General features: G+C 42.0%; 1 protein-coding gene across 1 annotated transcript; it reads left to right on the forward strand.

The window, feature by feature from the left end:
- The first annotated feature begins 10,276 nt into the window (after nt 1–10,276).
- Nucleotides 10,277–11,452, forward strand: LOC138873675 (uncharacterized). Its single transcript, XM_070152152.1, has 2 exons — nt 10,277–10,456; nt 11,105–11,452. The coding sequence occupies exons 1-2, from the start codon at nt 10,277–10,279 to the stop codon at nt 11,450–11,452; spliced, it is 528 nt and encodes a 175-aa protein (XP_070008253.1).
- The last annotated feature ends 566 nt before the right edge of the window (nt 11,453–12,018 follow it).

Here is a 12,018-nt window from a genome sequence, read left to right on the forward strand (position 1 = left end):
TGAATTATAAACATTGTTAGCCGTCATTAATTGGGCGCCTCGTACCCTTCTTCATCTAGCTTCTTTTGCTTATTGAAACTTGTATTTATCTTTTGAATCTCTCATTGTCTTTCACCATAAAGGTGGATAGGCATTCTTGCCTTAGGGCTTCTTATCAAGAAGCTTATACCTTTCAGTACACCCATGATCTGCTAAAGACCTCACATTTACTTATTGTAGGCATCATACAAAAATCAAACTCCTCTGACTCAACTCTTCCACAACTATCTCTCTTTCCAACCGTCTTTCTGGATGTAGGTATCGTCTTATTACAGATAAAATAAAATTTCAGGATTTGAATTCTTATAAGTGAGCTCTACCACACGATCTAGAGTAAGAAGAAAGAGTGATAGTTCTAAATGTCCTGTAGCCTCCTGCTTATAAGTGAGGTGCATGACACACCCATAAGCAAGACTCAACTAGACACGACTTGTATAATCCCTATGACAGAACTGCTCTGATACCATTTTTGTCACGACCCAAACCAATGGGCCGCGACGGGCACCCCGCATCTTACTCAACCGAGTACCAACGTAACATATCTTTCTTATTACATCATCATATACATGTGACATATGTGCCTAATAGGCCAACATAATTATTTATAAACTCAAAACATAGGCCGATAAGGCCGTACAATATTTCACGTACACAACATATGCCTACAAGCCTCTAAAAGTACATAAAGTTAGGACAGACTCCGCCATACCAAACAATACACGTCTAAATCATACTAACCAAACAAGCAACTCCGAAGCAAATGGAGCGCACCAACATCTTCCGCTGAGCAAATAGCCTACTTGGAGGGCTCTCGACCTGTCTATCGGGACCTGCGGGCATGAAACATAGCATCCCCAGGCAAAAGGGACGTCAGTACGAATAGTGCAACGAGTATGCAAGGCACATAAATAAATACAAATAAATACATAAGAGACATGGAAGAAATATAGAGTACATGACTCAACCTGTAAGTCTGAATAACTTTGTAAATCATGAAATAATTATAGTATCATGCATATACGTATGAATGTCATGTCGTGCATAGGTACATGTTTCATAACATCATCAGCCTCTAAGGGCATCCCATCATATCATCTTGGCCACTGTGGGTAAATCATCAACGTATACCAGCTGATCAGGTGGTGGTGCGTATATAACGCCATAACCTTTACCATATTCCATATATATATATATATATATATATATATGCGTATATAACGCCATCTAGTCACGGGTCAATGTACATGAATGCAATGCATGAAAAGTACGTTACTAAAATCTTTCAAAATGTCATAAGACCAGCTTGCCTTTGAGTAATATCATAAAGTAACCTCGTTTCAAAATTTCATATTTTTCTGAGACTCATGAACAGATGATAAAATATTATGACATATGGAAATTCAAGAACATAGATATCTCTAATACTTCTATGAATAGAGTCATTCATGGAATTTGTGCATTTGCCCGTTTCGTTCGTATCGTATGGATCATGCCAAAAGAAAGAAGGGATAGCCTTCACATACCTGAGTCGATTCTCTTAAAGATCCATCTAACACGAGTTAATTGTGACAAAACATGCTGACGACAAAATCGGAGTAGGAAAAAATCCATTTGATGTTCTTGAGAAATATTGTACCGTGCTCTATTAGAATTGCAAATCTCGTTGTTATTGCACAGTATATATAATACATCGTGTGAAATTTTGAAGTTGCAATAGCAGATCCATATGAATCATTCTTAGAAAATGAATAAATGAATTTGAAGTTGCAATAGTCAGATCCGTATGAATCATTCTTAGAAAATGAATGAATGGATCTTAGAAAAGTCCATTTTATAATGGTGTGGGCTCCACTTGGTAAAGGCCAACTTTAGTCACTCAAATACCTCTTAAAATTCCACCTTTTGTTTGACTTTATGAGTCACTTAATTGATCCTTGTATGGCTGACACGTTATGGGGGATGAGGTTTAATCTTATCCAAATATATCCCCAATTAATTAGGTAATATCCTGTTACCCGGTAATTAATCAACTACCCGTAAAATTGAGAATTATTCCCACTTACTTAAAATATTACACACTTTTCACATACCTTATACACCTTACTATAATGGTCATGTGGTACCTTGTATGGTACTAGTCCATAAATACCGAGTATTTTAGCTCAGGCCATATTTTACCCCAAAATGCCAAACTTGGACAAAATTTATTTTCTTTGACTTGCTCCCCCTTTCACCTTCATGAATTTACTAATCACTTGTGAAATAGCATAATCCTTATAATCCCCAAATAATATTTTGCTTGGACTGATGTCAGCTACCTTATAACAAATTCAACGTACAACACTACAGGGTGCAACATTGTCGTAATGTAGTACTGCGGGACATGATATCTCACTTCAGGGCTCTCATTAATTTATGGAGTATTTTCATGTACAAAATATAGGGTGTAACAAGTGGTTCCCGCATGTACCTTCATGTATTTCCCTCAAAACATACTCGGTATCTCCTTGTGCCACACATATCGCTAGCGGACTGTCGAACATCTTTCTAAGTAAGGTTCCATCTTCGGACAAGCTAAATCGGGCTGACTTCGTGTGCAGGGCCCTCGATTCCTTCGGATCCGAAGGAAGTTTTCTGTTCTTCAAATACTCTATGTATTTGTTTCACTAATCCCAGGTCAAGCTTGTGGAGTTTATCTCAACGTGGTCTTCTTCGACCACTAACCTCATGAGTTGTACGACATCCCCCGAACTGAGTTTGTTGTCTTCAACCGACAAGCCTAGATTTGTGAGGGCATCGGCTTCGCTATTTCTATCTCAAGGCACATGTTGCAAAGTCCATTCCTTGAACCAGTGTAGAGTTACTTGTAGCTTATCCAATTATCTTTGCATTCGTTCCTCTCGAACTTCAAAAGTTCCGTTAACCTGATTCACAATGAGTAGGGAGTCGCATTTGGCTTCGATCACCTCTGCTTCCAAGCTTTTGGCTAGCTCAAGACCTGCAATCATGGCCTCATATTTGGCCTTGTTGTTAGTCAATTTTATAGTTCTAATAGATTGTCTAACCACTTTACTTGTGGGTGGTTTCAGCATGATGCCGAGTCTGGACCCCTTCATGTTCGAAGCACTGTGTGTAAGAGGGTCCAGATCCCCGAAAATGTACCCGAGTTGACTAATAATTCTCTTTCAACCTCGGCCATAAGGGCTAGCGTGAAGTCAGCCACGATGTCTGCCAAGATTTGAGGCTTGACGGTTGTTTGGGGTCGATACTCAATATCATACCCGCTGAGTTCTACAGCCTAATTGGCCAATCCCCCCGAAAGCTCGGGTTTATGCAAAATATTTCGAAGAGGATAAGTTGTTACAAAACATATGGGATGACATTGAAAGTATGGTTTTAGTTTCCTAGATGTGTTTATCAAAGCGAGTGCTAACTTTTGTAGATGAGGATATCTAGTTTCGGCTTAGGGTCCGACTAACATAATAGATAGTGAATTGTGTACCTTGTTCTTCTCGGACTAGGACTCCACTTATCGTTATCTCCGCTACTACCAGATATAAGTAAAGTTGTTCGTCTGCCCTCAGCGTGTGAAGCAGCGGCGGGCTCGACAAGAACTGTTTAAAGTCCTCCTAGGCCTGTTGGAATTTCGGTCGTGAAGTTATTCTTCTTCTTCAGCAATGAAAAGAACCGATGGCTCTTATCATAGGACCTCTAGATGAATCACCCCAGGGTTGTGCCCTGTTAACCTCTGCACGGCCTTTACGTTGTCTACTACTGTGATATCCTTGATAGACTTGATTTTGTCTAGGTTGATCTCGATCTCTCGATTGGACATCATGAACCCGAGAAATTTACTAGAGCTGACCCCGATCGCACACTTTTCTAGGTTAAGCTTCATGTTGTATTTCTTCAGTATATTGAAAATTTCCTGCAAATACTTCAAATGGTCCTTTGCTCGCAGGGACTTAACTAGCATGTCATCAATATAGACTTCCATAGATTTCCCTATGTAAGGCCCCGTGAATTTCCTACTTAGAACCCCGAATCCCGTGGTGCCAAGTTCGGATCATGCGTTAGAGATGCGTGCCAAGTTAGGATCGCCGCAGTTCGGAACTTTTTGGACTGATCTATGATGTAAAAAGTCAAGAAATAGTGTTTTCCAAAAATGCGATTCTGCGGTCGAGAATGCAGTCGCATATCAGGTATGCGGACCGCATAATCACTGCAAAGTGAGTCAGTGTGTTGGTCAAATTTGAGGTCAAGTATGCGATCGCATAACCGATATGCGGACAGCATAGTCGTCGCACGTTTCCCTTGGAATTTTATGAGGGGCAATTCTGCGGTGCATTATGCGACTGCAGAACGGGTATACGGACCACATTTCTACCGCATACCCAGGCAGTGTGTTCAGATTTTGGGAGCACTTTTGCAGTCCATTCTGCGGGTCGCATTTCCACTTTGCGATCGCAAATGCGATCGCAGACCTGACTCGGGGTTCCAATTTTCTAAATTTTAAACCCGGCCCCTTATCAATATATTTGGTGATATAGCTCATTTTGAGCATATTTCCTGATGCTTTTAGAGAGAGACAGAGGGTCATAGAGAGGGAAGTGCTTCCCATCAAATTACTCCATGAAACCTTGCCAAATCTTTGAAGATAATCAAGTGAGGGCACGTAAATCTTCATCCCAAGAGGTAAGACTTCATTACCTCAACTCCTATTCCTATGCTCAGCAATAAGGGATCACAAGTGATGTAATTCGTGGGTATAAGAATGAATTTCTTGCATGCATATCACACCATAAAATATTGGGAGGTAGTGAACTAAAAAGGAACGCAATTGGGGTATAAATGATAGAAACTTCTCTCAAAAGGGCGTAAGATCACAATGCACCTTTTGTGTTTGATAGTATGCTCAAAACAACCTAGAATCTCAATGTCGTCACTAATTCTTGATTTAATTTGTAATTCTTACATAATAGATCGAAGTGCTAAAAGTTCCAGAATTTGTAAGGAATAAGGAAAGCTTTATTGAGGTATGTATGGCTAAAACCTCGTCTTTTAGAAATTGAGCTTCATCAGTGTTTGAGTGGGCTTGGAAAGATTAAAGTTGAATTGTTGCATTGCTTATTGTTTTACATGAGTTGGTGTTGTAACCCTATGTGTGTGAAAAATGTGTCCCAACATAATCAATGTGCTATCTTGACAGCTTGAAAGGGGCAAAGGTATGAATTATGTATTGGAAATGTTTAGACCTTAAATTGAGATTGCAGCTGAATATATTGTGCTATCTACGTGAAATCTTATCTATGTTTACAATTTAAATTGCTCTTATGTGCACCTACTGTCCTAACTGGCAAAGCTAATATTGAAAATTGGGAACGATGTAAATTGTGGCCTAGTGCCAAGAATGATTTGATAAGTCGTGGCCCCAAGTGCCTATGAAACGATATATGAGAAATGAATTGATTTATGAGAAGGGAACAATGCCTTGATGAGGCGACCTAGCCGATGGGTTAAGATCGGACTCCGCTCAAGATAGTGGTGGTATTGGAAAGGTATTGTGAATGAATTTCGGGAAAGAAGGAAAATGAGTTTGTGATTGAAGCATATGTCTCAAATGAGGCAACCTAGCCGATCGAATCGAGATCAGAATCCGCTCAAGATAGCGGTGGTATTATGAACAAATAATGAATAGTGTGAAATGCCCCAAACTAAAAGCTATGGGAAAATGAAGTGAAAGTTGTATGATTCTTTTATTTGATAATGTGGTGATCGTTTAAAGTTTTGAGTTATACTTGTGATTTCTTAATCTTGTATGAAAGTTTTTTCTAAGTAGATGGTGTTTAGTTATACATACTAGTACTATTCCATGGTACTAACGTCCCTTTTGCCGGGGGCGCTACATTTTTTAAATGAATGTCGGTGGCTCCATAGCAGACAGTGCCGATCATGTATAGCGGAGCATCCTCTTCTCAAACTCTTGGTGAGCCCCTTCCTCCTTCAAGGGGTTTTGTGACATGCCTTTTGTTATAGATGTCTCTTTTGAGGTATAGTTGGGGCCTTGTCACCGGCGTTGTTATCGCTGTCTTGGGTATCCTTAGAGGCTCCGTAGACATATGTGTGGGTTATGTACGGGCATTGGATGGGTCTACGAACTATGATGTAATTCAAATTCTCGTTTTGGTAAAGTGTAATTGTATGTAATCTTGGGAACTTAATTATAGATTAATGTTATGATTTAAAATGAACTAACTTTGTAGAATGCACTATCTTTCCTCGTCTAAGCAAATGAATGAAAGCATGGTTTCCTTATTCGCATCGAGTTGGGTAGGAAGTGTTTGATAAGGCTTGCTTAGTTGGGTTTACTCGATTGAGCGCTGGTCGCGCCTCCCGAGGTTGGGGCGTGACACCCTACTTAGTATCAGAGCCTAAGATTTTGAAGTGTCCTAGGATGTCTCGGAGCCATGTCTAGTAGAGTCCTTCTTATCGGTATGTAGTCGACCACATCTATAAGTTGGAGGCTACTTGGGGCATTTAGGAATAACACCCTTTTTTTGATATTCTGGATCGTGCAGTGAAACTGTTTCCCTCTCTAATTAAGTTCGTTGTTCTATCTTTCAGTAAATGGCACCTAAGAAGAAAGAGAGAATTGGCCAGGAAGCCAATGCTAATGCCACTTCAGGAGTGGCTGATGATTCCCAGCTCGATACTGCGGGTGAGGGTAGTCGCCATGCTATCACTCTACCTGATTCTTCTATTCTAGAGCAGACTACCCCAGTTTCTACACCTACGGAGGGTACCACTATCCCTCCCGTTGATACTTCTACCCCGCCTCCAGCCCCAGCTTCCGGTTCTGGTATTTCTGATGGGGATCTTAGGGGAGCCATTCAGATGTTGACCCAGCTAGTGGCCTCTCAGGCCCAGAGGTCAAATGTTGCACCCAGTTCATCCAGCCAGCAAGGGGATTCTACTAGTTCTAGGGTGAACAAATTTCTTCGATTCGACCCTCTAGTGTTTACGGGTGCCAATCCAGAAGAAGACCCTCAAGATTTATTTATGAGATGCACAAGACCCTCAGGGTTATGCGTGCGACTGAGATAGAGGGAGTAGAGTTGGCTGCCTACCGTCTGAAAGGGGTGGCCTATTCATGGTTTGAGTTGTGGGAAGATTCCCTTGGGGAGGAGAGCTCTCCGGCGAGGTGGAGCGAGTTTGCTGATGCCTTCATTGATCATTTCTTGCTCGTTGAGACAAGGGTAGCCTGGGCAGCAGAATTTGAGAATTTGAGGCAAGGTAACAAAAGCGTGTGGGGGTACCACATGGAGTTGCTCGCTTTTCCAAGTACGCCATCAATATGTTGCCCATAATGGAAGCCAGGGTGCGTCGGTTTGTTCCGGGCCTTAATTCTTTAAAAATTAATGAGGCTTCTACGGCTGCATTGAATTCCGACATGAATTATGGGAAGATGGTAGCATTTGTTTAGGCCATAGAGAACCGTAAATTAAAGAACAAAATGGAGAAAGAGGGTAACAGCAAGGCCTGGTCTATAGGCAACATGGAAGAGTCACTAGGTGGGGGAAGATCAGCTTTCAGGGGAGGATCATCAAGGCCTTCCCAGTCTGTTGCATAGTCTTTAGCCAGTGCACCGCCATCAGGGCCCATCCAGCAGCAGTGGAGTTGTTTCAGGCCCGGTCAGGGCAACAGGGGATCCCATCAACGGGGTTGGTCAGGAAGGAGGTTCCAGCAGCAGCAGAGGTCCCTGTGCCCCAGGTGCGGGAATTTGCTAAATGGAGTTACCTATATGCTATGGATGTGGAATGAGGGGTCATATTCAGAGACATTGTTGTGTACCCCACCAAGGAGAGGGTAGGGGCACAACTCAGCCACCCGGTCCAGCAACTGCTACATCATCAGCCCCCTCCCCAGCTCGAGGTACCCCAGCACCTGCGAGGCACGGTGAAACTAGGGGTGGTGCGCAGATTTTAGGAGGACCCAGCCGATTTTATGCTATGAGTGGTCGCTATACTGTAGAGGCTTCTCCAGATGTTGTTACAGGTATTCTGACTGTCCAATCTCATGATGTGTATGCACTTATTGACCTTGGTTCCACCTTGTCCTTTGTTACCCCTTTTGTTGTTATGGGATTCGGGATAGAGCCGGATCAGCTTCATAAGCCCTTTTTGGTGTCTACCCCAGATGATGAGTCTATTATAGCTGTTTGGGTTTATAGGGGATGTGTTGTTACAGTACGGGGTAGGGATACCGCGACCGATCTTATTGAGTTAGGGATGGTTGACTTTGATATAATAATGGGAATGGATTGGCTTTATTCATGCTTTGCCAAACTTGATTGTCGGACTAGAACCATTAGGCTTGAATTTCCTAATGAGCCCGTTATTGAATGGAAGGGAGATAATGTAGTTCCTAGAAGTTGGTTTATTTCCTACCTTAAGGCCGCAAAGATGATCAAGAACGGGTGTATCTATCATCTAGTTGGGGTCACGGACACCAATGCCGAGGCACTTAGCCTTGAGTCTGTACCAGTTGTGAATGAATTTTCGGACGTCTTTCCAGATGAACTCCTTGGGATTCCACCAGATAGGGAGATTGATTTTGGGATGGATGTGATACTAGGCGCGCAACCTATATCAACTCCACCTTACAGAATGGCACTGGCGGAATTGAAAGAGCTAAAGGAACAATTGAAGGATTTGCTAGAAAAGGGTTTCATTCGGCTGAGTGTGTCACCGTGGGGCGCACCGGTCTTGTTTGTAAAGAATAAAGATGGTTCTCTACGGATGTGTATTGACTACCAACAACTCAACAAAGTCACAATCAAAAATAAATATCCCCTTCCTAGAATAGATGACTTGTTTGATCAATTGCAGGGTGTTGTGTGTTTTTCAAAGGTTGACTTGCGGTCCGAGTATCATCAATTGAAGATAAGGGAGCAGGATATTCCAAAGACAGCTTTAAGGACTCGGTATGGGCACTTTAAATCTTTGGTAATGTCTTTTAGGATAACAAATACCCCGGCAGCTTTCATGGATCTTATGAATCGAGTCTTCAAGCCATTTTTAGACTCATTTGTGATAGTATTCATTGACCATATTCTCGTATATTCTTGAAGTCAAAAATTCATGCTAACCATCTCAGGGCAATTCTGCAGACCCTTCAGCAACATCAACTGTATGCTAAGTTTTCGAAGTATGAATTTTGGCTTGAATCCGTCACGTTCTTGGGTTATGTCATCTCCAGGAAAGGAATTATGGTTGATCCTCAAAAGATTGCAGCTGTGAAGAATTGGCCTAGACCTACCACTCTAACTGAGATTTGCAGTCTCTTAGGCTTGGTTGGGTACTATAGGAGGTTTGTGGAGGGGTTTTCTACTCTTGCCTCTCCATTGACTAAATGTACCCAGAAAACAGTTAAGTTCCAGTGGTCCGATGCTTGTGAAAGGAGCTTCCAGGAATTCAAATCAAGACTGACTACAGCACCGGTGTTACCCCTACTAGAGGGTACAGAGGGATTTGTGGTATATTGGGATGCTTCCAGGATAGGTCTTGGGTGTGTGTTAATGCAACACGATAAGGTTATAGCCTACGATTCTAGGCAACTCAAGAATCATGAAAAGAACTATCCAACTCATGACTTAGAGCTTGCGGCAGTGGTGTTTGCGCTAAAGATTTGGCGATATTATTTGTATGGGGTCCATGTGGATGTATTTACGAATCATAAGAGCCTTCAATATATTTTCAAGCAGAAAGAGTTGAATCTGAGGCAAAGAAGATGGCTAGAGTTACTCAAGGACTATGACATTTATATTCTTTATCACCCGGGAAAGGCTAATGTTGTGGCAGATGCACTTAGTCGAAAATCCATGGGAAGTTTAGCTCATTTGGAGGCCCATCAGAGGCTGTTGGCCAGGGAGGTTCACCAGTTGGCTAGTTTGGGAGTTCGCCTTGCGGACTCTAATGAAGGAGGGGTAATTGTGCTGAATAGGGCTGAATCATCGCTTGTGGCAGAGGTGAAAGAGAAGCAATTCGTGGATCCGTTGTTAGCACAACTGAAAGAGGGGATTATCAAATACTAAACTATATCTTTTTCCTTTGCCATGAATGATGGTACCCTACGGTACCAAGACCGTCTATGTGTTCTTGATATTGACGGTTTTCGGGGAAGGATCATGGTAGAATCTCACATTTCCAGGTATTCCGTGCACCTAGGTTCCACGAAAATGTATCATGATCTCAAAGAAATTTATTGGTGGAATAAAATGAAGAAATATGTGGCGAACTTTGTGGCAAAATGTCCGAATTGTCAGCAAGTAAAGGTCGAACACCAAAGGCTCGATGGATTGGCTCAAAGAATAGAAATTCCAATGTGGAAATGGGAGATGATCAACATGGATTTTGTGGTAGGGTTACCACGCACTCCGTGCAAGATCGACTTAATTTGGGTGATTGTTGATAGACTCACAAAGTCAGCGCACTTCCTACCAGTCAAATCTACTGACACAGCGGAACGGTATGCTTAGCTGAATATCAAAGAAATAGTCAGGTTACATGGCACTCCAGTCTCAATCATTTCAAATCGAGGGGCTCAGTTCACAGCCAACTTTTGGAAGAAGTTTCAGTAAGGTTTGGGTACGCATGTAAATTTTAGCACAGCTTATCATCCACAAACCGATGGTCAAGTAGAGCGGACTATTTAGACACTTGAAGGCATGTTGCGCGCTTGTACTATCAATTTCAAGGGTAGTTGGGATGACCATCTGCCACTGATAGAGTTTGCTTACAACAACATCTTCCATTCTAGTATCCAAATGGCACCATTCGAAGCACTGTATGGTAGGAGATGTAGGTCTCTCATTGGGTGGTTCGAGGTTGGAGAAGCGGAATTGATATGGCTGGACCTCGTGCATCAGGCTATGGAGAAAGTCAATATTATTAAAGAGATATTGAAAACTGCTCAGAGTCACCAAAAATCCTATTCGGATGTGCGTCGCAGAGATTTAGAGTTCAAAGAAGATGATTGGGTATTTCTGAAAGTTTCCCCTATGTAGGGCATCATGCGGTTCGGAAAAAAGAGAAAATTGAGTCCGAGGTATGTCGGACCGTACAGAATCATTCAGAGGATTGGTCAGGTGGCATACAAGCTCAAGCTGCCACCCAAGATCTCAAAGGTACACCCGGTCTTTCATGTGTCCATGTTGAGAAATGTAGTGGGAGATCTGTCCTCTATTGTGCCAGTTGAGACTATTGAGGTTAATAAAGAGCTGTCATATGACGAAGTTCCAATTGCCATCCTTGATAAACAAGTTTGGAAATTGAGGAATAAGGAAATTGCATCAGGGAAAGTGTTATGGCGGAACCATCAAGTTGAGGAAGCCACTTGGGAAGCCAAGGATTAAATGAAAAGGAAGTATCCAAATTTGTTTGAGTAGTTAGGTAATAGCTTTTATGCATTTAGCTCCTACGAACTCTTATCTTTGGACTTGATCTATGTAAAACTGTCCCCTTTTTGGTAAAATGTTGCATATACGGCCATGGTTGATGATTGTACAAGTTATGTTACGTTTATGAAATATGGTTATGTTGTTAGGATATGTTCTGGGGCTCTCTAACAGGTGGATAAGGCCTAGATACAAAGGAAACTCTGGCGAAATTTTCGGAAATATAGGGAGTTAGATAAATTTAACGCCCTTGTTGACGATCCTTTACTCCGACAGTAGGGGGACTGGAAACATGTTTCACGTTATAAAGAAAATAAGATTGCACTAAGACTGTTAATAAGTGAACCTTGATCCTCATTCGAGGACGAATGAACTTAAGTGGGGGAGGATGTAATGCCCCGTGAATTTCCTACTCAGAACCCTGAATCCCGTGGTGCCAAGTTAGGATCATGTGTTAGAGATGCGTGCCAAGTTAGGATCGCCACGATTCGGACCTTTTTGGACTGATCTATGATGTAAAAGGT

The sequence above is a fragment of the Nicotiana sylvestris genome, chromosome 7 (genome assembly GCF_000393655.2).
Source record: "Nicotiana sylvestris chromosome 7, ASM39365v2, whole genome shotgun sequence".
In the NCBI taxonomy this organism is placed as follows: Eukaryota; Viridiplantae; Streptophyta; class Magnoliopsida; order Solanales; family Solanaceae; genus Nicotiana; species Nicotiana sylvestris.